General features: G+C 36.2%; 1 protein-coding gene across 1 annotated transcript in view; it reads left to right on the forward strand.

Moving 5' to 3' along the window:
* Window positions 1-27,148, forward strand: part of MEGF9 (multiple EGF like domains 9) — a 109,871-nt gene that overhangs the window by 66,318 nt on the left and 16,405 nt on the right. Inside the window, exon 5 of the mRNA XM_021711198.1 lies at window positions 25,470-25,609. Within this exon, the coding sequence (XP_021566873.1) occupies window positions 25,470-25,609 (140 nt within the window). The remainder of the gene's footprint in view (window positions 1-25,469; window positions 25,610-27,148) is intronic.

The raw sequence follows: 27,148 nt of genomic DNA on the forward strand, positions 1-27,148 counted from the left end.
CTGTCTTGTAAGGATAAAGTAACAATTTCAGTGGTATTTTATCATTTTACAGATGAAAAAACTGAGACTTAATTTAACATACAAAATAATAAGTGGCAGAAACAGGTTCAAATCAATATCTGTCTGAGTATCCTGCCTTGAGTATTTTCCAGTGTCTGCTAATCTACTATCTGAACCACTGTTTATTTTTTAAAATAAGCCCGATAACCATCCTTTAAATTTAGCTATCTTATACTTTATACAATCTCCTAGTATTAAATATAATCATTTGAGTGATCAAGATAGCATCATCAGTAATAAATATCATGAGATGAGAAAATTTCCTTCTGTGACAGTCTTCTTCATAATTCATAACCTCATTCTTTTTCATTTTTTAATTATTTTATTATAGAGATTAGGGTACAAGTGAGGATTATCTATATAACTAGGCTACATGCAGGTGAAGTTTGGGCTACCAACTGGCCCTCACTCCCCCTGGTAGTGGGTCAGGTAACCTTTATGTTGTCACGTGCCCCCCACCCTCCTTCCTTCCCTAGCACCGTCCAACGACTGCCAATCCCACCCTTGTGCTCATGTGACTATTGTTCAGGGCACACTTATAAGTGAGAACACGTGTTATTCAGTTCTTTATTGCTATGATAGATCACTTAGTATGATGGTCTCTAACTTCATCCAATTTGCTGCAAAGTCCATGATTTCTTTTTTCTTTATGGCTGTATAATACTCCATCATGTATATGTACCACATTTTCTTTATCCAGTTCACTTTCAACGGGCAGTAGGGTTGGTTCCATGTTTTCCTATTGTGAATAGTGAGGCAATAAACATGCATGTGCAGGTGTCTTTTTGGTAAAATGATTTATGTTTCTCTGGGTATATTCCCAGGAAAGGGATTACTGGATCATATCGAGGGTCAATTTTTAATTCTTTTTGGAATTGCCCCACTGCTTTCCATAGAGGTTGAACTAGCTTGCACTCCCATCAACAATGTAGAAGCATTTCCTTTTCACTGCACCCACACCAGCATATTTTGGTTTTTGACTTATTAATGATCGTCATTCTTACTGGTGTTAGGTGGTATATCATTGTAGTTTTGATGTGCATTTCTCTGATTATTAAGTGAGGCTATGCAGTTTTTCATATGTCTGTTGGCTACTTGTATGTCTTCTTTTGATAAGAATTTGTTCATGTCCTTTGCCCACTTTTTAATGATGTTGTTTGGTGTTTTCCCTTTCATTTCGTTTGGGTTCCTTGTAAATTCTGGATGTTTGACCTTTGTTAGCTGCATGATTTGCAAATATTTTTTCTCATTCTATGGGTTGTCTCTTCACTGTTCTAATAGTTAATTTTGTTGTGCAAAAGCTTTTCAGTTTGATGAGGTCCCACTTGTCTATCTTAACTCTTATGGTTCGCTTTTGGGGACTTGGTCAAGAATTTGTTGCTCACTCCAATATTCATAAGGGTGTTTTCTTCTAGGGTTCTTATAGTTTGAGGTTTTATGTTTAGGTTTTTGATCATTATGAGTTGATTTTTGGATATGATGATAGGTAGGTGTCCAGTTTCATTCTTCTGCATGTGGTCAGCCAGTTTTCCCAGTATCCTTTGCTAAATATGGTCTCTTTCCTCAGTGATTGTTATTGATGACTTTGTTACAGATGAGTTGGTTGAGAGACTGTGTTTTTGCTTCCAGAATCTCTGTCCTGTTCCATTGGTCTATGTACCTATTCTTGTAACAGAATACAGAAATAGACCAATACCAGTCTGCTTTTGTTACTGTAGCCTTGTAATAAAGTTCAAAGTCTGGAAGTGTAATACCTCCCACTTTGTTCATTTTGCTGAGGATTGTTTTGGCTATTCGTGCTCTATTTTTTGTTTCCATGTGAATTTTTGTACTGTCATTTCCAGGTCTGAGAAGAATGATGTTGGTAATTTGATGGGTATTGTGTTGAATCTGTAGGTTGCCTTGGGCAGGATGGACATCTTGACAGTATTGATTCTCTCAATCCATGAGCATGAAATGTTTTTCCATTTGTTTGTGTCATCCTTGATTTCTTTGAGCAGGGCTTTGTGGTTCTTGTTGTAAAGGTCTTTCACTTCTCTAGTTATGAGGATACCAAAATATTTCTTCTGTGCGTGCGTGCGTGTATGTTTGTGTGTGTGTGTCTGTTATAAATGGAATTGTGCTTTTTATTTAATTCTCTGCCTGTTTATTGCTTGTGTTTAGAAATGCAACTGTGTGAGGAGGCTTTTGACGGACTCCCTTGGGTTTTCAAGGCATGGCATCATATTGTCTGCAAAGAGGGATAGCTTAACTTCCTCTTCTCCTATTTGGATATCCCTGACTTCCTTCTCTTGCCAGATTGCTCTGGCTATGATTACCAGCACTATATTGAACAGGAGAGATGACAGTGGGCATCCCTGTCTTTTTCTTGTTCTTAAGGGGAATGTTTCCAACTTTCGACCATTGAGCAAAATATTGATTGTAGGTTTATCATAGATGACTCTTACTGTTTTGATAAATGTTCTTTCTATGCCTAGGTGCTCAAGGGTTTTTATCAAGAAGGGATGCTGGATTTTGTTGAGTTATTTTTCTGTTCAATATATCTGGTAATATAGTCATGTGGTTTTTGGTTTTACATATGTTAATGTACTGAGTTACATTTATGGTCTTGTGACTGTTGAACCAGCCCTGCATCTCAGGAATGAAGTTGTTAGATTCAGTTTGCCAGAATCTTACTGAGAATTTTTGTGTCTGTGTTTACCAAGCAGTTTGGCCTTTGTTGGGCCTTTGCCAGATTTGGGTGTCAGTATGATGTTAGCTTCATTAAATGATATGGGGAGAATTCCATAATTCTCAATTGCTTGGAATACTTTCAATACAATTGGTATCAGCCTCTCCTTGTATGTCTTGTGGAATTCAGCTGAGAAGCTGTCTGGTCCAGGACTTTTTTTGGTGGAGCAATTTCTTATGACTGAGTTGATTTTCTGGATTGCTGTCTGTCTGTTTAGAGTTTCAGTTTCTTCCTGTTTTAACCTTGGGAGGTTGTGTGATGACAGAAAGTCTTCCATTTCCTTTAGGTTTTCAAGTTTATTTGCATACAGGTGATCATAGTAATCTCTGATAATCTTTTGAATTTCTTCAGGGTCAGTTGTGACTTTGTCTTTGCATTTCTTATTGTGTTTATTTGGATTTCGTCTTTTTTTTTAGTCAGTCTGGCCAGTATCTGTCAATCTTATTAATCCTTTCAAAGAACTAGCTTTTTGTCTTGTTGATGCTTTCTGTGATATTTTTGTCTTCTATATCCTGCAATTGTAATTTTTATCTTGGTGATCTGGATTGTTCTGCTGAAGTTTGGATTTTGGTAATCTTGCCTTTCCAGCTCCCTTAGGTGTGACATTAGGCCGTTTACTTGTCATAACCTTATTCTAATCATGGCCAGACATCAGACAAACCCAAACTGAGGGACGTTTTATAAAACATCCAATCAATATTCTTCTAAAGCTTCAAGGTCATAATAGACAAGGAAAGACCAAAAAACTGTCAGATTGAGTAAATGCAAGATAATGTCCTAGATTGGATCCTGGAATGGAAAAAAAATGCTAGTGGAAATATTAGAAAAATATGTGTACGCCACATTTCTTCCAAGTGTCTGGCCCCTTCTCTGCCTTGAGAAGTAAATCCACTCTTTTCTAATTAATTTTCTACATAAACTTTCTTGTCTAATCTAAAAATAGAAATAAAAAAATAAAATAAAAATATATGTAGTTAACAGTATTATGGCAATGGTAACTTCTCAGTTTTGATAAATATGCCATAGTTATAAATGAAGTTAAACATTAAGAGAAGTTGGGTGAATGGTATACAAGATCTGTATACTAGCTTTACAACTTAGCTTTAAATCTAACATTATTGCAAAATAATAAGTTAATAGACTTGTTTGGAGCAGTTGTTTAAGGGAATATGGTTAGTATCTCTGCCTTATTATGTGGGCAAAGTTGGTCCTAATGATAATTCCTAGTCTTAAGTCCAGAAGAGAGATTTAGATGAGGAAATTTGCTTTGTTGACAAGAAGACCTGCCAGTTTAGATGTATGGCATTGTGTTTAGCACGTACAACCAAATTCATAGTCTGTTTTAATTTTTTTCTGAAATTTTAAAAGAAGAGCTTCTAAAATTCATGTTAGCAGACTTAGGCTGAAATAGAAGGGCTCTTGTTCCCACAGACAAGGCTTTGTCTTCCTCTGAGTCCCTTGAAAGAAAATTAAATCAGCATGAACTTTTCTATCTTAGATGGGTTTTTCATAGCAAGAAATATATTTCCTAGATTGTAGAGAGAAATATGAGACTGTTCAGATTTATTCTCCCTGTGTGTGATTTCTATTCAAAAATACCTAAATTTATCAATCCCAGAGAGAGATTTGGACTTGAATTTTTTTTAGGTTTTCTATAAAAAGGGACCTAAGTGCTTTAGCTATGATTATTTTGACATTCAAAGTGTATAAGACTAGTTTAAAAAGTATTAATTCTATTATAGTCTTATATAAATTAAGTAAAATCTGTGGTATGATATAGTTCATGTGTTTCAACAATTTGAATTTTTGTACATACTCTATAGGAGGGACATAGGCATGTTTCTCAAATTGCCAAAAACAGTAATGAAAATATGGCTTGTATTGTCAATAACAAAATCTCTTCCTTCTTTTTTGCCAATTTCCAACACATACACTATGATCATTTCTTTAAGTTTTACTGTGGCTGACCCTAAATTTATTTTGAAAAAGTTTGTCAACTGAATAAAATATCCAGTAAAACATATATTATAGACATTTGAAGGAAATGTTTTTATATGAAAATATATTCACTTTCCTGACTAACATGTTCATCTAAAGAAGCTACATAAGTAGTTCATCTAAAGAACATACATAAGTATGTTCATCTAAAGAAGCTACATAAGTGGGACACTGCCGGAGATGGGGGAGCATACATTAATAAGGGTACCTGATCTCAAACCAGGAGAATTGGGGAACAAAGTGAGGACCAAACTTTACCTATGCAGTGACCACATATGTACCTACCCCTGAATTGTACCCCACATCTTAAAAAAAAAAAAAGAAGAAGCTGCATAATCCATGAGAAACAGTAGGAGGAACAGAAGAAAATTACATTCTTTTTTTTTTGAGTTGGAGTCTCACTCTGTCGCCCAGACTGGAGTGCAGTGGCTGATCCCGGCCACCGCAGCCTCGACCTGCTGGGCTCCGGCGATCCTTCCGCCTCAGCCTTCCAAGTAGCCGGAATTACAGGCATGTGCTACCACGCCCAGCTGATTTTTTGATTTATTGTAGAGATGAGGTCTCGCTGCCCAGGCGGATCTCGAACCTGCGGGCTCAGGCAGTCCACTCATCTCAGCCTCCCAAAGACACGGGATTACAGCCTGAGCCACCAAGCCCGGCAGAAATTATGTTCAATAAATACTGTTAGACCTCTATGCTTGACTTCTCAGAACAATTCATCCACCTTACTCTTAGCAGCTAAATTACTTAGCAATATGGTATAACTAATAAATGCCAGAACTTAGATTTGCGCACAGATCTGTCTGGCTCCAACGTTCTTCCCACTATACCCTGAAATAGAATGAGCAAGATTAGATATGGCAGTGTGAGAGTCTCAGTGTAAGTGCAGGCCTAGGTGTGGGTGAGCATGACTCATCAGTTTAGGTACTGGCCCATGGAGATATAAGTCTGGAAACCAGATGTGGGTTACAATGAAAATAAATATTGCATAGAGGGCAACATGAAGTAATGAGAGTATACATAGAAAATGATTTGAAAGGAAAAGGTGGAGATTAATGCCAAATAAAAAGCACGATCCCATTCACAATAGCCACATACACACAAAAAGAAATATCTTGGTATCCACCTAACCAGTGAAGTGAAAGGTCTTAACAATAAGAACTCAAAACACTGCTCAGAGAAATCAAAGATGACACTAACAAATGGAAAAACATGTCATGCTCACGGATTGGAAGAATCAATATTGTCAAGATACCCAAGGCAATCTACAGATTCAATGCAATATCTTTCAAATTACCAACATCATTCTTAGGCCTGGAAATGACAATACAGACAGTGGCGGGAAAGTATGAGGGGGGGGGTAGGGAGGGGAAGGGAGGTGGGATTAATGGTAGTCAATATCTGTCTGGGGATGGGGAGACACCCCTTATCAACAAGGGTGCCTGAACAGTGCATATTTGTATACCTAACCCTTAACTGTACCCCACAATTTTAAAATAAAAAATATGTTAAAAAAAAAAAAAAAGAAATTCATATGGAAACAAAAAAGAGCACAAATAACTATAACAATCCTCAGCAAAAGGAATAAAGCAGGAGGTATCACACTTCCAGACTTTAAACTTTGCTACAAGTCTACAGTAACCATAACAACCTGGTACTGGTACAAGAACAGACACATAGATCAATGGAACAGGACAGAGATTACGGAAGCAAAATCTCAATCTCTCAACCAACTCATCTTCGACAAAGCCACCAATAACAACCACTGGGGGAAGCAGAGATGAGGACATTTTAAGTATTAAAGCTGAGTCCATGGTTTGAGATGTCAAAACATCTGACTTGCTGAGGTTTAAATGTGAAGGAAGACATTTGATCTGAAAGCATTTCATGAACCTAGTCATTGAAATGGGAATTAGGGAGGCAGGGCAATTGGTACCAGGAGCCAGGCATTGAGAAACTAGGGATATTAGTTGCAACTCAGTCATTAAGAATATGAAGTTTTAACTTGCATTTCTTTGATGATTAGTGAGGCACACAGCCATAAAGAAGGATAAAATTATGGACTTCACAGCAACTTGGATGGATTTAGAGACTATAATACCCAGTGATTTATCACAGAAACAAAGAACTGAGTACCCTATGTGCTCACTCATAAGCAGACTCTGAACATTTATCTTAATACTATAAGAAAGGAATTGACATTAGCAGGAAACTACTGAGGGGGGTGGTACATAACATCAATAAGGGTACATGACCTCAAACCAGGCGAAATGGGGACCAATGGGAGATCCAAAATTTACCTGTAAAATAACAACTACTTAATCCTGTATTGTACCCCACATTTTAAAAATAAATAACAACAAAAAAAATAAAGAATATAGGGGAAGCCGGGCTCGGTGACTCAGCCTGTAATCCCGTGCTTTGGGAGGCTGAGGTGAGTGGATTGCCTGAGCCCGTGGGTTCGAGACCCGCTTGGGCAACTTGGCGAGACCTCGTCTCTACAATAAATCAAAAATTAGCCGGGCGTGATAGCGCGCGCCTGTAGTTCCAGCTACTTGGAGGCTGAGGCGGAAGGATTGCCAGAGCCCAGCAGGTCGAGGCTGCGGTGGCCGGGAGCGGTACTGCATTCCAGTCTGGGCGACAGAGTGAGACTCGAACTCAAAAAAAAAAAAAAAAAAAGAATATAGGGGACTGCTCACATTTTAGCTCTAGGGTAAAAGTGGTTTTTAAAAAGTCATATACAATATTAAAAAATTAAATTAAATTAAAAAACAAATTAAAAAATTAAATTAAAAAACAAAAATTAAATTAACTTAAAAAACAAAATTAAATTAAAAAACAAAAGAGTGCAGGGACTCATGTCTGTAGTCCCAGCACATTGGGAGACTGAGGTAGAGGGATTGTTTGACTCAGAAGTTTGAGACCAGACTGGGCAACTTAGCGAGACTTTGTCTTTACAAAAAATAACAAAAACTGGCCAAGCATGGTGGTGTGTGTCTGTAGTCCCAGCTACTCAGGAGACTGAAGTGGGAGGATCACTTCAGCTCAGGAGTTTGAGGCTACAGTGAGCCATGGTAGTATCACTGTACTCCATCCTGGGCAGCAGAGTGAGACCTTGTCTAACAACAAAAAATGGGACTTGATGACAGACCACAGAGATTGATTGCTTTAAGTACCCTCTTCTGAGGTTAGAGTTGACACCAAACTGAGGGTTTGGCACTAGGTTTGGAGGTGGAAATTAAGCAGCTTTACCAGTCAGGGTTAGGGATATGAAAAATAGAGAATGAAATAAGCACAGTGTTTTTTTTCCACCTAATCTAGTACAGTGGTTCTCCAACTATAGCCTCCAGATCAGCATAACCTCTTGAATCAAAAACTCTGGGATAGGGTCCAGTAATCAGCATACTGAAGTTTCAGAGCCACTGATCTAGTTGTCCCCAAACGCTAAGGTCAACTTATATAAAGATGAAAGTCAGAACTAAGAAGAAGAGGTTTGTTTGAGGTATTCCAACCTCTATTCTTTGTTTACATATGGATTACATAAACTAAAGGGGCACTTATGGCAGGGTCATAATAGAATATTGGGGTAAAGCAAAATAGACTTCTCTTTGAAAGCCAGTAAATTGTTTTTGTTTGGTCTTCTTTGTTCTGTTTTAAAAAACCAAACCTCAGGGATCACTGTCTTACAAGGTTAGTTGACCCATCATAGGTCAGTCATTAAATGTCTCACTTTGCTCACCTAGAGTGAATATTCTGTTTCCAAGATTCTAAGAGGTTTATTTAAATGTGACATAAAGTATCGAGATTAAGTGAATGGAAAATGTTAAGTGGACTAAAATGAAAACAAATAGTACACTTAGAAGTCATCAAGAGTTAATGAAGAAAGCACACATAGATTTTGGAACCAGATTATGTAATCATTAAACTAAGCTTGCATGCCTATCACATGCCAAGCACTGTTCTAGGCACTGGGAGCACAGCAGTGGAAAAAGGTCCCTGATTTCATAGAACTGGCATTCTATTAAAGATGGGAAGAGAGACAGAAAAATAAAATATATATAGAGTATATTAAATAGTAAGAGCTATTAGAATTTTAGATAGTGTGGCTAACCAAGGTCTTGCTGAGAATATGACTTTTGAATAAAGAACAAAAAGAAGTAAGAGAGCTTGCCATGTGTATCCCCTGTGAAAGGGTATTGCTGATAGAGCAGCAAGTAGAGTCCTTCATGCAGGAAGATGTCTAAAGTGTTTGAGCAGCAGCAAGGGCAGTATGGCTGAAGTGGTGTAAATTGGGTAAAAGGACTGGGGGAGTAGTAAGTTAAAGCAAAATATATTCAAAGATACTCAAAATACTCTACTTGCAACTTGCCTATATTTTCAAAATTTCTTATACAGAAACATTGGGGGAAGTATACCGATAGTAATTTTGACAATGTGGTATTGGCTGAGAATAGACAGGTAAGCAGTACCAAAAAGAGAGCCCAGAAATAACCCATGTGTATAAGGATATTTTATATATTGCGAAGGATGACCTAAAGCTTAGGGACAGAAGGATGGACTTATTAATGGATTCTACTAGAGCTTTGGTTATCTATAAGGAAGAAAATGAGAAAAATCTTATTTAAAAATTTCTTTTAATCTGTAAGAAAAATCTTATTCAAATATTTCAGGTAGATTAAAGACTTAAATGTGAGAGAGAAAATGTAAAACTTGTAGGAAAGGATCTTAATAACCTTGAGGGTAGAGGGAGGAATTCTCCAACAATAACATTAATATAATAGCAACTCTTATATAGTTATTACTGTGTCAGGCACCATTCTATGTATGTACTTATAAACTAAATTGATCTTCACAACAAACCTATGAGATAGGTTCTCCATTTTACAAGTAAGACATAAAGAGATTAAGTAATTTACTGATGGTCATATGATTAACAAAGCTAGGATTTGAATCCAGTTATTCTAGCTCCAGAGTTTCTACTCTTAACTATTTCACCATAATTTTCTCCAAAATTTAGAAATAAAAAACCATAAAGGAAAGTATTGATAAATTCAACTATATTAAAATTAAGAACTTCTGTTTGTCAAAAGACTTTATAAAGAAAAGGAAAAGACAAGCCCTAAACTAGAAGATAACTATAATACATGAAACTGACAGAGGATGGCTTTTCCAGAAATATGTAAATAACTTCTACAAATCAATGTCAAAAATACTTGGGCATACTCTTCATAGAAGAGGAAATTTAAATGGCCAATAAATGTGAAAACATGCTCCGTCTCATTAATAATTACAATAATGTAATTGAAACCATGTTGTAATACCCAATTGGCAAAAATTTAAAAGCTGCTTATATCATGTTGGTGAGGATTTAGAGGAATGAGACCATTATTCCATTGCTGGTAGGAGTGAAAATTGTTAATATTGCATTGGAAAACAGTTAAGTATTGCCTAATAGAAGTGACTTTGCACAAACCCTGCTATGTAGCAGTCCTATTTCTTGATATATACCCTAGAGAAAATTGTGCCCATGCACACTAGAAGACATGTACTGAAGGCTCACAGAAGCATTATTCACAATAGCCAAAAAATGAAAACAACCCAAATATCTAGGGGAATGAATAGTTTTATACTCATGTGATGAAATATACTGTTAAAAATGAGTGACCACAGCTATACAAATTTATACTGATGAATCTCAAAAACGTAATACTATATTGAGTAAAAGAAGCAAGTTATACAAGAATATGTAATGATTTTTATTAATATAAAGTTTAAGAGCAGACAAAACTCTATGATGTAATACTTAGTAATACATAGAGAGACGGTAAAACCCTTAAGGAACTAAAGAATGATTAACATAAATGTAGTTGCTTTGGGGCAGGAGAAAGGCAGACAGTTGAGGAGGACAAAACAAGGGACTTCAAATGTCTTGGTAGTGGCTATTAGAGTATTGATTTTATTATCCTTTGTTAGGTTATATTGTCTTTAAGTTTGTCTACTTGTTTGAATGGTGTATTTCACAATTTAAAAATGAAGATTAGAAAAAGTCTGTTAGAAAAAAGAAAAGACTTTGCAAGGAAACTGGCTGGAATAGAAGTATTTATAAATAGTAGTTGATACAACTAGGAGACTGGGCATGGTGACTCACAACTGTAATCCCAGCACTTTGGGAGGCTGAGGCAAGAGGATTGCTTGAGCCCAGGAGTTTAAGATCAGCTTGGACAACATAGTGTCTCTATAAAATAATGATAATAATAATAATAATAATAATAACAACATCAACAACAACAAATACAGCTAGGAAACTAGAACTCCCAAGTTTTAAAATTGTATTGAAACACATTGTAAGCAACGTCTCATATACTTGGCAATTAAATTCTTTTTAACTCTCATTCATTAAAGGAGAGATATTTATACTACTGATGATTGAGCCAGGAGAGGGTTAACAAAAAAGACTTCTCCAGGAATCTTGCAATTGTCTTAAAATGAACACTTGAAATCCTTCTGGCTTGCTTTTACTAAGTACATAGCGGTAACCCAAAGTATAATAGAAAGAAAACACTGTGTTAGGAGACAAAAGACCTAGGTTCTGATTCTAGCTGCCATTTGGCTGTGTGACTTTGAAAATTGAATCTATTAATGTTGCTGAAGCTCAATGGGGGATATTGATGGTATTAATATTTTATCATATGTGGAACTACTGTTTGGAAGACCCTTAAATATGTAATTTTAACTAATCTTCACAAGCTTTTGAAGCAGGGATATTATTATTTATTTTTATTTTTTATTTTTTGAAACCAGGATTTATTGAGAGGACAGAAAAGCTCCCACAGTGGGAGGAGACCCAAAGGGGTTGCCCTATTATTATTATTTTGAGTCGGGATCTCACTCTGTCACCCAGGCTAGAGTGTAGTGGCACAATCATGACTCACTACAGCCTTCAACTCCTGGGCTCAGGTGATCCTTCCACCTTAGCCTCTTGAGTAGCTGGGACTACAGGCATATGCCACTATGCCTGGCTAATTTTTTATTTTGTAGAAACAAAGTCTCACTATGTAGCTCAGGCTAGTCTCAACTCCTGGGCTCAAGCAATTCTCCTGCCTCTGCTTCCCAAAGTGCTGGGATTATAGGCATGAGCCACCATGCTCAGCCTCTTTTTATTTAGAAAGTGGTAAATCTGAGACGTATGAATGTCATAGAATTATTATATGGACTATATAAGTAATGTATACATAAAGATTGGGCCATGTACTTTATTTATAACCCCATAGTAGGAACTCAATAAATGTTAATATTGCCTCCTGACCACTCCACCCCAGACTGGGTTTAGTACTCAAAGACTTGAACTTGGGTATAAAGGACATGGTCCTCAGCACTGTCAATATAAATGGTTCAAGTTAAACAGGATATCTCACTGTCACCCAGACTGGAATGCAGTGGCACGCTCATGGCCATTGCAACCTCGACCTGCTGGGTTCAGGTGATCCTTCCATCTCAGCATTCCAAGTAGTGTGCACCACCACAACCAGCTAATTTTTTTATTTATTGTAGAGACGAGGTCTTGACATATTGCTCAAGGTGATCTCAAACATGTGGACTCAGGCAATCCTCTTGCTTCCACCTCCCAAAGTACTGGGATTACAAACGTGAGCCACCATGCCCGGCCTGTTTTTGTTTCTTGTTTGTGCTGCTCTGAAAATTAAGACACTACTTATGCTGTCATTTCTCTGAGAATATGACTTATAAATTATAGGCTCTACAAATTAATTTTTGGAACACAGCATGTGCACAAATCAGATATTAATAATTACACTTTCACTAAGGAAGTCTTTTATAGTAATTACAAAAGAATACACATGGCTGGGCACAGTGGCTTAAGCCTATAATCCTAGCACTTTGGGAGGCTGAGTTGCCTGAGCTCAGGGGTTCAAGACCAGCCTGGGCAACTTGGTGAGGCCTCATCTCTACAATAAATTAAAAAATAAACCAGGCGTGGTAGTGCACACCTGTAGTTTCAGCTACTTGGAAGGCTGAGGCAGAAGGATTGCCTGAACGCAGCAAGTCGAGGCTGCAGTGGTCATGAGCATGCCACCACTGCACTCCAGCCTGGGCAAAAGAGTGAGACTCCAATTCCAATTTTAAAACAAGAGAATATAAATATTAACATATTTGAGAAGCAATTTCTTTTCAAGATACCTGTACCTCATATTATGTCTCTACATTTCCTCTTTTCAAAATAACTTTTGAAATCTCTATCAAAAAGCTGAGTAATTTTGTGGGTTTGATCATTTTTATGGTTTTATTTTTTCTGTTTAAAAAAACAGTGAAGGAAGTGAAAAACAACTGTCTTACTTGAATTAAGTTAACTTTTGCAAGTTGTGGCTCTAGAAATATGACACTTTTGATTTTTTGCCTTTAAGTTTTGCATCTGACTTTTCAAAACTTTTAAATTTTATATTTGTAAGATCAGTTATCACAAAATAATTTTGTACTTATGAAGTACTCTTTGTGAGTATTAAGGATTTCTGACCACCACTGCCACACTCATTTGCATCCTAGACCACTGAGATGCTTACAGTTATTGCTGACACTGAATGCAAATGAAGAAGCTGCATGGAGACTATATCACTGCATCTATTTGGAAATAGCGTTTGCATATCCTTCCTAACCAGCACACTAAAATTCAATTTCAGATAAAAGTATTTTTCTATGAAAACCATCTAGAAATAAGGAAGAGGTGATTGTTCTACCCAATGTACACATCAATGTAGGAACACAAGAAATATGAGAAAAGCAATGAAATATGATACTGCCAAAGGAATATAACTTTCTAACAACAGACTCCAATGAAAAAGAAACCAACGAATTGCTGGAAAAGAAATTCAAAAGAATAATCTTAAGGAAACTCAATGAGATACAAGGAAATATACAGATAGACAATTCAGTGAAATCAGAAAAACAATTCATGATCTGAATGAGAAATTCAACAAATAGGTAGATATTATAAAAAAGTACCAACCAGAAATCCTGCAACTGAAGAATTCAGTGAATGAAATTTTAAAAAATACAATAGAGAGCTTCAACACAAACTTGATCCAGCAGAAGTCTCCCTGAACTTGAAGATATCACATATCACTTGTAATTACCCAGAGAAGAAAAAAGAAATATGAATGAAAAAGAGGGAAGAAAGTCTACAAGACTTATGGGACATTATTAAGTGAACAGATATTCATATTATGAGAGTTTCAGAGGATAAGGGAAAAGGCATGGAAAACTTATTTAATGAAATAATCGCTAAAAATGTCCTGTGTCTGGGGAGAAATATAGAAATCCAGTTCTTAGAAACTCAGTGCTCCCCAAATAGATTCAACTGAAAAAGTTTCTCCCTAAGGCACATAATAGTTAAACTGTGAAAAGTCAAAGGCAGAAAATTCTAAACAGAGCAAGAGAAAAGCATCAAATCACTTGTAAGAGAATCTCTATTAGACTAACAGCAGATTTCTCTGCAGAAATCTTACAGGCCAGGGAGAATGGGATAATATATTAAAAGTATTAAAAGAAAAAAATTGTCAGCCAAGAATATTAATCCTGAAAAGCTACCCTTCAGAAATGAGGAAAATATAAAATTTTTCCCAGACAAGCAAATACTGAAGTAGTTTATCACCACTGGACTGGCCTTGCAAGAAATGCTCAAGGAAGTCCTATATCTGTAAATGAAAGGATAATAATAACTGTCATGAAAACATGCAAAAGTATAAAACTCACTGGTAGAGAAGATACACAAAGGAGAAAGAGAAAAGAATCAAACCTTATTACTACAAAAAGCCACCAAACTACAATGATAAACAAAAAGAAAGGAAGGAAGGAAATAAGAATATATAAAACAACAAAGAAACTAAGAATATAGAAATCAATTAGCAACATTACAAGAATAAGTCCTTACCTATCACTAATAGCCTTGAATATAAATGGTTAAATTCCCCACTTAAAATATAAGAACTGTCTGAATAATTTAAAAAAAAAAAAAAACATGGCCCAACTATACGCTGCCTATAGAAAACTGACTTTACCTGTGAAGACTACAGACTGAAAGTGAAGGCATGGAAAAAGATATTCCATGCAAATGGAAACTAAAAGCAAACAGAAGTAGCTATACTTAAATCAGGCAGAACAGACTTTAAGTCAAAAACTGTAAAAAGAGGCCAGGCATGATGGATCATGCCTGTTCTTTCAGCACTTTGAGAAGCTAAGGCAGGAGGATCATTTGAGACAAGGAGTTCAAGACCAGCCTGGGCAACATAGCAAGACCTCGTCTTTACAAAAAATAATTTTTTAAAAATTTAAAAACTGGCTGGGCATGGGTGCTCACACCTGTAATCCCAGCACTTTGAGAGGTCAAGGCGAGAGGATTGCTTGAGCCAAGGTGTTCAAGACCAGCCTGGGCAACATAGTGAGACCTTGTCTCTACAAAATTTTTAAAATGAGATGAAGGTGGTGGCACACGCCTGTAATCTCAGCCTCTTGGGAGACTGAGGTGAAACAATCACCTGAGCACAGGAGGTCAAGGCTGTAGTGAGCTGTGCTCATGCCACTGCACTCCAGCCTGGGTGACAGAGTGAGACCTCAACTCAAAAAAAATTTTGTTTTAACTGTAAAAAGAGACAAGATAATTATATAATGATAAAGGAATTAATGCAGCAAGAGTATATAACAATGGGAAATATATATGCACCCAACACTGGAGTACCCAGATATATAAAGCAAATATTATTGTATCTAAAGGGAGAGATAGACTTTAATACAATAGTAGTTGGGGATTTCAACATCCGATGTCCAGTTTCTCAGTCTTGGACAGATTATTTAGACAGAAAATCAACAAACAACCATTTGACTTAAAGTGCACTTGAGATCTAATGGACCTAGTAGATATTTACAATGCATTCTCATTCAACAACTGCAGAACATACATTCTTTTCAACAATGCATAGAACATTCTACAGGATGGACCATATGTTAAGCCATGTAACAAATTTCAAAAAATTTAAGAGAACTGAAATTATATCAAGTATCTTTTCTGATCACAATAGAATAAAACTCAATAATAAGACAAACTTTGAAAACTATACAAACAAGTGAAAATTAAACAATATGCTCCTGAACAACCATTGGATTGATGAAGAAATTAAGAAGGAAATTTAAACATTTCTTGGAACAAACATAGAAACACAACATAACCAAAACCTATAGGATACAGCAAAAGCAGTAGTAAGGAAAGTTACTGCAATAAACACTAACATCAAACAAGTAGAAAGATTTCAAATAAATAATTTAACGCAGCTCAAGGAACTAGACAAGCAAGAACAAAAAACCCTCAAGATTAGTAGAAGGAACAGAACTAGACTACATAGAGATTAAAAAGCAATACAAAAAAATCACCAAAAAGAAAAGTTGGTTTTTTGAAATGATAAACAAAATTGACAGGCCAGGTGCAGTGGCTCAATCCTGTAATCCCAGCACTTTGAGAGACTGAGGTGAGAGGATTGCCTGAGCTCAGAGGTTCGAGACTAGCCTGGGCAACTTGGTAAGGCCTCGACTCTACAATAAATCAAAAAATAAGCTAGGTGTGGTAGCACATTCCTGTAGTTCCAGTTACTTGGAGGCTGAGGTGGAAGGATCGCCTGAGCCCAGCAGGTTGAGGCTGCAGTGGCCATGAGCATGCCGCTGCACTCCAGCCTCGGCAACAGAGTAAGACTCCGATTTAAAAAAAAAAAATTTTTTTTTTGACAAACCATTAGCTAGACTAACCAAGAAAAAAAGAGAAATTACCTTAATAAATAAAATCAGAAATGAAAAAAGGAGACATTACAACTTATATCACAGGTATACAAAGGATCATTAGTTGCTATTATAAACAACTATTTACCAACAAATCTGAAAACCTTGTGGAAATGGGTAAATTCTAGGAAACACACAAACTATCAAGACTGGATCAAGAAGAAATAGAAAACCTGAACAGGCCAATAACAAGTAGCAAATTTGAAACAATAATCAAAAGAATAATATTCTGCAACTGTTGGATGAAATGTTTTCCAACAAAGGAAAGTGGAGGACTAGATGGATTCATAGTTGAATTCTACCAAAGATACAAAGAAGAACTAATACCAATCTTCCTGAAAATATTCCAAAAAATCAGAGGAGAAAATTCACCATAACTCATTTTATGAAGCCAGAATCACCCTGATGCCAAAATCAGGCAAGGATGCAACAAAAAAAGAAAATTGCAGCCTAATATCCCTGATGAACATAGACACAAAAATACTCAACACCAGCAAACTGAATCAAACAGCACATCAAAAGATAATAAACCACGGTGAAGCAAGATTTATGCCAGGGATGCAAGGATGGTTCCACATAGACAAATTAATAAACCTGAGATGTCAATCAACAGAATAAAGGACAAAAACTATATGATCATCTCAATAGATGTAGATAAAGCATTTGATAAAATTTAACATCCTTCATGATAAAACACTCAAGAAAAACTAGACAGAGAAGAAACATACCTCAAAATAATAAAGTTGTATACAACAAACCCACAGGTAATATTATACTGAATGGGGAAAAGTTGAAAGCCTTTCCTCTAAGAACTGGAACAAGACAAGACTGCCCACTTTCACCACTCCTATTCACATATTACTGGAGATCCTAACAAAAGCAATTAGGTAGAAAAATAAATAAAGAGCATACAAATTGTAAAGGAAAAAGTCAAATTGTCCTTATTTGTAGACAACATGATCTTTTATATAGAAAACCCAAGAAGCTCCACCAAAAAGCACTTAGAACTGATAAATGAATTCAGTAAAGTTGCAGGACACAAAATCAATGTGAAAAAATTAATGGTGTTTCTATACAACAACAACAAACTAGCAGAAAAAGAAAGGAATTCCATTTACAATATCTATTTTAAAAAAGAAAAATAATGAAAACAACTTAGGAATAATTTAACCAAGAAGGGGAAATATTTTTTCTTTGAGACAAGGTCTTGTTCTCTTTCCCAGACTAGAGTGCAGTGGTGTGATCATAGCTCTCTGTAGTCTTAAACTCTTGGACTCAAGTGATCCTCCTGCCTCAACCTCGTGCCACCAAGCCCAGCTAGCTTTTAAATTTTTGTAGAGATGAGTTCTCTTTATGTTGCCTAGGCTGGTCTTGAACTCCAGCCTCAAATGATCTTTCTGCCTTGGTCTCCCAAAGTTTGGGGATTACAGATGTGAACCACCATGCCTGGCCTAAGGGGAAAGATTTCTACAAGGAAAACTATAAAACACAGATGAAAGAAATTAAAGAGGACACAAAAAAAGTGATCTACAGATTCAGTGCCATCCCTATCAAAATGCTAATGCCATTTTTCATATAAATGGAAAAAAAGTCCTAAAATTTGTGTGGAACCACAAAAGACCTTGACTAGCCAAAGCAATTCTGAGCAAAAAGAATAAAACTGGAGACATCTCGCTATTGCACTTCAAAACATACTACAAAGCTTTAGAAACCAAAGCAGTATGATATTGCCATAAAAGCAGACACATAGACAAATGGAACAGAATAGAGAATCCAGAAATAAATTTATATATTTATAACCAACTCACTTTAGACAAAGATACCAAGAATACTCACTGGGAATGGGACAATCTCTTCAACAAATGGTGCTGGGACTGTATATTTATATGCAGTAAAATGAAGCTAGATCTATATCTCTCACCATATACAAAAATCAATTCAAAATGGATTAACTACTTAAATATAAGACTCTAAACTATGAAACTACTAGCAGAAAACATAGAGGAAATTGGTCTGGGCAGAGATTTTATGAAGAAGCCCTCAAAAGCATAGATAACAAAAGCAAAACTAGACAGATGTGATTATATCAAGCTAAAAATTTTTGTATAGCAAAGGAAACAATCAACAGAGTGAAAAGATAACCTGCAGAATAGGGGAAATGATGTGCAGACTAATTCATTTGTTTCCAATGTATATAAGGAACTCAACAACAACAACAACAACAACAAAATAATCAAAATTTTTAATGAGCAAAGGAGTGAATAGACATCTCTCAAACAAAGACACACAAATGGCCAAAAGGTAAATGAAAACATACTCAATATCACTAATCATTGGGGCAATGCAAATCAAAACCATAATGAGATACCATCTCACCCTTATTTGAATGTCTATTATCAAAAAGACAAAAACAAAAACAAAAACAAACAAAAAACACTTGCGAGGATGTAGAGAAAAGGGAATGCTTATGTACTGTTGTGTTGGGATTATAAATTAGGACAGCCATTATGGAAAACTGTGGAGGTTTCACAAAACCTGAAAATAGAAACTTAGCTGGGCTCGGTGGCTCAGCCTGTAATCCCGCGCCTTTGGGAGGCTGTGAGTGGATTGCCTGAGCTTGCGGGTTTGAGACCCACCTGGGCAGCAAGACCTCATTTCTACAATAAATCAAAAAATCAGCCGGGCGTGGTAGCGCATGCCTGTAATTCCGGCTACTTGGAAGGCTGAGGTGGAAGGATCGTTGGAGCCCAGCAGGTCGAGGCTGCGGTGGCTGGGAGTGGCCACTGCACTCCAGTCTGGGCGACAGAGTGAGACTCCAACTCAAAAAAAAGAAAATATAAAAATAGAAACTTAACCATTGATCCGTAAATCCCTCCCTACTGGTTATATATCTAGAGGAAAGGAAGTCAGATATCTGCATTCCCATGTTTATTGTAGCACTATTCACAATTGCCAGGCTATGGAATCAACCCCAGTGTCCATCAACAGATGAATAAAGAAAATATTATGTGTGTGTGTGTGTGTGTGTGTGTGTGTGTGTGTGTGTGTGTGTGTGTGTGTGTGTACAGGCAATGGAATATGATTTAGCCATAAAGAATGAAATTCTGTCATTCATGGCAACATGATGAACTTAGAGGACATTATGTTAAGTAAAATAAGACAGGTACAGAAAGATAAATACTACATTTTCTCATATGTGGCAACTACAAAAGTTGATTTCATAGAAATAGAGAGTAGAATAGTGGTTAGTAGAGGAAGAAAAAGGTAAGGAGGGGAAGAGGATAGCCAAAGGTTGGTTAATGGATACAAAAGTATACATGTATTGACACAATACACTGTGTGCCATAAATATGTACAATTATTGTGTCAATTTAAAAATAATAAAAAATTTTTAAAAGCCAATTTAAAAAAATTTTTTAAAAGAATGGGCTGATTCTCAAAGTATGGTGAACGGTGCTATTGAAGTATGAAAATAGCCATAGAAAATACATAAATGAATGGCTGTGTTTCAATAAAACGTTATTAAAAATTGGTGGCATGCAGGATTTGGCTCATACTAATCATCATGACTTGAGTGTTGTGCTCGTGAGAAAAATTTTCCAGAGGCTAAGACACTGTATCAAAGAAAGTTGGTTATTATTTCAAGACAATTCTCTAAAGGTCTCTTGTGCTTTTGCTAGCAGAGGCACTGGCTTGTTCTGGATTATTTATTCAAAGATGTTTGTATAGCAAACAGCCTTGGAAAATAGAGATAATATCTTCCTCTGGAGTGAATAACAGATTCTCTTACTGTCCAATATAATTAAAAGAAAATCTTCCTCCTGGGCAAAGATCAGGTAGGCTCTGGGTTTGGGGTTCTTCTATAATAATTTTTCACTGGCCCTCTTTGCATTACCCTTGGGAATTAAGGTTTGGCGACATTGTGCAAATGCTGATACTCTAGCTCCTGCTGTTGCCAGAAGGAATAAAATGCCTTCTGTCTCTGAAAAGAAAAAGAATTTCTGTCTGAATATGGATTTCCTCTAAACATATTTTAGACTATTTGCTCTCAAAAATACAAGGAATGTTTAGCATAATAGCCCAATGTTTTCAACAATAAAGCTATCTTTTTTCCTCCAGAAAAGAAACTTCGCTGATTGCATAATGATTTTTTCATGACCATAGGAAGAAAGAGGAACACCAAGTGCAGAGAATCTTTTGCCAGAATGTCTAATTATTAAGTTCCTTTTATAATAAAAGGAGGAACTATTATTTTCATTACCTATATAAAACTATGATTCAAACATGAAATTAAGAATTGTTAATAACTTTTTACTTTATTTTTCCACATAAAATGTTTTTCTCACTAGACAAACTAACTAGCTACTTTATCATATTTAGTTTTAATATATTGAGAGAGTTTATAGTCAGCAATTTTCTGTTGATTTCAGTCTGTTTTAATTATTATTTTCAGTCTCTTTCTGAACTAAATTGTTTTTCATTATTTAAAAAAGTAGAGGAAGAAGAAAATGGATACATTTAATTATTCATTTTTTCTGTTTCTTATTCTCCCCATGTCAGAGTGCCAACATATATACTGTCTGAGGAAGGAGAGAGGAAAATCAAGTCTCCTGAATGATCATAAATGAATTCATTTTCCCTAATTATTGCCAAGCTATTTTACAACTGCTTGAGTTAAAATTAATATCATACCTAATGATATACGTACACACATAATTTATATTTTTGTAAATCTCAGGAATAACACTGACAATATATTTTTTTTTCTCAGCCTACTAAGTAGCAGAGACTACAGGGGACAAGCGTGGGACTACATACCACCACACCCGTATAATTTTTATTATCATTATTTTTAGAGATGGGGTCTCGCTGTTGCCTGGGCTAGTCTTAAAATCATGGACTTTGATGATCCTCCTACTTCAGCCTCCAAAGTGCTTTTACATGTATTTAAAAGTCATGAGTCACCTTGATTGGCCAACCAAGTTCTTGATAATAACAACAACAAATGCCAAGACATTTGACTTAGAAATCAGTTACTAGCTAGTTGGTAAAAAAAAAAACAAATGAGGTCCAACTGGCTTTGATCCATCCCATCTAACAGAGGTTCTTGCTGATCCTTTCCCTTTTTAATTTTGAAATTTTATTTCTAAAAACGGTTTCCACCATGTTGTTCATAATGTGCTCTCTTTTTCCTAGCCACATTTTTCTCCAAACTAGTAATGACCTCTTAACTTTTTTGCCACTTTAAAAAAGTTTATTAACAGTATTTAAAAAGTAAGTAATTTAGAATCTTCTCTGTCTTTTCCTCCTGGGGATTCTAACCTATTCTTTGTACGATTCTCAGAAAATATTTAAGATCTAGGATATTGTTACCATCTTTCATTTTTGAATACTGAATATATGCTGGACATTTCTAAGTGTCTTGTGTATGTAATCTTTAATTTTCACAATAACCCTACAAAAGGTTGGTATAGTTGTCTTCATTTTACAGATGAGAATATTGAGGCTAAGAAAGAATAACTACTTTGTGCCAGCTGGTCACTAGCAGAGCTGGAATATGAACTGTTTTTTCAGGGTTCCCCCCCCATAAACCCTGATACCTCCCTTCCTGTATTACACCCGTCCCAGCTAATCATTGTGAGTATAAAATAATGGAAATTCTGAAGATTCTCCACCGACTTATCTTAAGCAAAACAGAATCTTTTAAAAGATAATTTGGCTAGTATTTGTGTGACATAAACATATACCATATCTTGAGATATCAATGAATTTTCTTTTGAAAAATTTTTTCACATAAAATTTCAAGCTGTGTCCTTTTAAAAAATTGATAACTATTAATGTTGGAAAATATATTATTTGTTTACATGTATTTAAGAAATACTTTTTAAAAAGTGGTAAAACCCTGCAGTAGATGTTTATAACCATGAGTGTGTAAATTCTATAACCAAGCATTTAACACCATAAAAAAATCTGAGAATTCCATTTGGGATAATTTAAGAAATGTGTAGTATATGCATAGCTATATTTAGTGCAGTTTAGGTCCACAATGCTTATGCTTCCTTTATGAATAATTCTATCTTCTTCTTTCTAGTATTATCTTCTGTACTGTATTAGTGCTTTTCTAGTAACATGTGTCTTTTAGAAGTGACAGCAGATGAGCAAATTCTATCTTAAATTCTTTGTTAGCTGATCTCATAGTATAGATTCTGATTTCTATTTAAAATCCAGTTCTGTACTGTTATTCTTCAGATATGAAGCTGTGGGTCTTTGGTTTTTTTCATTTCAAATCTATGGATAACCGTAAGTGGTCTGTTAACAAGCCTTTTGTTATTTTTGTTTCACTGCATTTATGTTATTGACCTTTGCTTCAGAAAGCATTCATCAGTTGTTAACACAGAGAGACCATTAAAGGGAGTGTTGTAAAGCCTTTATTCTATAAAAGAAGTCACACAAGCAAAGCTTTATATTTGCTGAATTATTTAATTCTTTTTTTTTTTTTTTTTTAAGAGACAGGGTCTCACTATGTTGCCCAGGCTGGAGTGCAGTGGCTATTCTCAGGCACCATCATAGCACATTGTATCCTTGAATTTCTGGGCTCACGCAATGCTCTCGGCTCAGTCTCCCAAGTAGCTGAGACTACAGAGACCACCACACTCAGCAGATTTGATTCTCATTCATGCAGAAATTAGCCATGGACCATGAGTAACATGATGGAAAATCACTATTAGTGCAGCCTCACTACCAAACTTCCCTGCTTCATTTTTTTTTTAAAGAGAGAAAAGCGCCTTCTTTTCCATCGTTTAAAAATCTACCCAGGAAAAAGTAAAGTATCGTATCTAGATTCAATCAACTACTTTATTAGGATTCATAAAGTCATTTTTTATCAGTGACTAGGGAGCAGATTCTTCAGAGAAAAAGATACCTGCCTAAACCGGTCTTTTGGGTGTCTAGAGCAGAATTATGAGGGGAAAGCCCACTGATAGGAATAGTATCTACTTTGGGAACACTGGCTACATTATGGTTATAAGATATTATTAAGTGACTCTGTATACTAAAGTAATACCTTTTTCTTGTAGGTGATGGGTTAGGCAAGCATCATTATTAAAAATAACTTTATCCTCTTGTATACTGAATAATCTATTCCTTATTCCTGAATAAGGAAAAAGCATATTTTTATTAACATTTTTAAAGCCTTGGAAATAATGAAGAGTTGTTAACCATTCTTTGAAAGATACATTTTTTGTCCTTTGTAATTTTCTGATAGTATAGAGGGACTTCAATTGACTGGTTCTTTCTTGTTGAATCATAAGATATTCCTGAACTTTTGATGAATACAAATTTTCTTTGCTAGATCTTTAAGTACTTCAGGGTATTCTTGTGTAAGACCATATAAGTATGTGTGGGGGATTTCTTTTGTGCAAAGTTACTTCAGATTTATGCTTGGTAATATAAGTTTTTGTTGCATTTTATTTATTTATTTATTTTTGAGTCAAGGTCTCACTCTGTTGCCCAGGCTGGAGTGCAGTGACACAAACAGAGCTCAGGTGATCCTTTTGTCTTAGCCTCCCAAGTAACTGAGACTATAGGTACGCACCACCACACCCGGTTAATTTTTAAATTTTTTTTTTAGATGAAGTCTCACTATGTTGTTCAGGCTGGTCTTGAACTCCTGGGCTCAAGTGATCCTACCTTGACCTCCCAAAGTGCTGCAATTACAGGTGTGAACCACCACTCCTGGCCTCTATTACATTTTTGAAAATAATGCTCATCAGGCTGGGGGCAGTGTCTCACACCTGTAACCCTAGCACTTTGGAAGGTCAAGGCAGGAGAATCACTTGAGCCCAGAAGTTTGAGACCAGCCTAAGCAACATAGTAAGACCTCATCTCTACAAAAAACCCAAAAATAAACTGGGCGTGGTGGGGTATGCATGGAGTCCCAGCTACTTGGGAGGCAGAATCCCTTGAACCTAGGAGGTTAAGGCTGGGATGAGATATGATTATGCCACTGCATTCCAGCCTGGGTGACAGATTGAGACCCATCTCAAAACAAAAACGCTCATATTCTGTATTATAATCAGCACAAATTTTAATTAAACTTTAAACATTAAAATATGGACTTTGCTAGGCTGCAGTTTCTCTTTAAGCAATATACAATTTCTCAACTTTTGTTAAGGAAGAACTGAAATTTGCTGGCAGTGAGAAAAGAGACCAAGATCCATTCTGGACCAGGAAGAAGCAGCATAATTGGAGTCAGAACCTAAATAGATGGTGAATTGTGATTCTTTGGATCTACAGAATGAAACTTGACACCCAAATGGATATCTAGTTATTTGGCAGACAAATTTCTTATACAAATTTCTTGTCAAACGTAGGAGCAGGTAGTATGATATAGCGAGAAAAGTCTGACTTTGTATAAATAAATCTGACTTACCAGCTGTAGACAATAACCTCTGAATTCTCTCAATAGTAAAATGAGGCTTATGATCTCTACCAGTAGAATCACCTTGAGGATTGAAAAGAATACTTATTTATTGACTCAGGCCCTCAGTAAATGGTGGCTCATGTTTTTGTCATCATCATCATCATCATTTTTGCTTTCAGATGCCTCTATTTTACATTTTCTCTAAAATTATTTGTTTACCAAGAAATTGCATTATGTAATATACTAGACAGCTTTAAATAGGAATACAGAGCTTGGTAGTTGATTTCTTTGGATACAGGGTTTTAAGATATGGTAAGTATATGTTATTTACATGAGCCTGGCTCTTTTTCTCTTCTCAGATGTTAGGCAGTAAAACTTTTAAACTGACTTACTTTTGTTCATTGTCTTTGCCTTTATTTGCAGTTCTGGGAAATGCCAGTGCAAAGTGGGTGTTATTGGCTCTATGTGTGACCGCTGCCAAGATGGATATTATGGCTTTAATAAGAAAGGCTGCTTGCCCTGCCAATGCAATAATCGGTCTGCCAGTTGTGATGCCCTCACAGGTACATACTTTCCTTAACTTTGTCGTGTAATTATTCTACTGTTCTTTTCACTCATAAATCTTTAGGTTGATCCTTCCCAAGTAGTTCGTAAGAGCCTTTCTCTTCTAAGTAGGATGTGATAGATCACAGCAAGCCAAATCTTAATACAACAACTTGAGAAAGTATATAAGTTTAAAAAATCATATTGGTTGGAGAGCTATGGAAGCAAGTAGAACTATATGAACTGAAATTTCAAAAACAGAACTCTTCCTAGGTCTGCTGATGATTGCCAGCCATTTTCTTTCCAGAGCACATTTGGTGCTTCTTGCCACAGGCTAAAGAGTAGGATTGGCCCAAGCAAAGGAATTATTCTTGAGGAAAGAGATATAAGAAGAGCTTTTGGCAGTCATTTGAGGCTTGCATGATAGTTAGAAACTAGAGGAGCCTTAAACACAAAGCCAGTTTTCCCACAGGGTATTAGCTGATTGTGCAGAAGATGGAAGGCTGGGTCAGAAAGGTAGAGAGAAGTCTCTTTCAATCTTGTGCTGAGGAGACAAAATCCTTTTAGAGAGAGAGGACCTGTTACAACAGGCAGGCATCTCTCTCTCAAGATGTCTCAAAACTCTAAAGGTACATAGAGTGGGACCTAGGCTCAGACCACCAAAGGCCAGTACTGAATCTCTCACAATCTTTTAGAGCTGAGGAGACACAGGCTTCTTAGGCTCTTAATCAAATGCCTTAGAGAGTCATTACCAAGAAATAATGATTAATCAGAGGTAAACATCATGACTAATATAAAAATTACAGTCCATCCTCAACCCACCTCAACTTCTGATTGGATTGAGGTGATCCTCTCATTATATCTGCCTAGTAGAGGAAAGGGTTACTTTATATAACATGTTATTTTATATAACATGTATGGCACACAGTAAGGAAATACAAGACAGTGCAGAGACAGGAAAATGTGACCAAAAATAATGAGAAAAAAAATCTAGGACTGAAAAATACAACATGTGAATTAATAACTCATTGCATGGGTTTAACAGTAGATTATATACAGCAAAGACAAATTTAGTAAACTTCAATATAGCACAATTAAAAATATTCCAACTGCCGGGTTCGGTGGCTCAACCTGTAATCCCGTGCCTTGGGAGGCTGAGGTGAGTGGATTGCCTGAGTCCACGAGTTCGAGACCCGCTTGGGCAACTTGGCGAGACCTCATCTCTACAATAAATCAAAAAATTAGCCAGGTGTGGTATCGCGCGCCTGTAGTTCCAGCTACTTGGAAGGCTGAGGCGGAAGGATCGCTGGAGCCCAGCAGGTCAAGGCTGCGGTGGCCGGGAGCAGCCACTGCACTCCAGTCTGGGCGACAGAATGAGACTCCAACTCAAAAAAAAAAAAAATTTTCAAACTGAAGCATTTAGAGAAAACAGCCAAAAGGTCTAATATAAATATATTTGGAGACTCAGATAGAAGGAGACATTGGGTCAGAAGAGATAATGGCCACACATTTTACAGACAGATGAAGGATATAAACCCACCAATTCATAAGTCTCTGCA

The sequence above is a fragment of the Carlito syrichta genome, unplaced genomic scaffold, assembly GCF_000164805.1.
Source record: "Carlito syrichta isolate Samal-C Ts95f unplaced genomic scaffold, Tarsius_syrichta-2.0.1 Scaffold82277, whole genome shotgun sequence".
Taxonomy (NCBI): domain Eukaryota; kingdom Metazoa; phylum Chordata; class Mammalia; order Primates; family Tarsiidae; genus Carlito; species Carlito syrichta.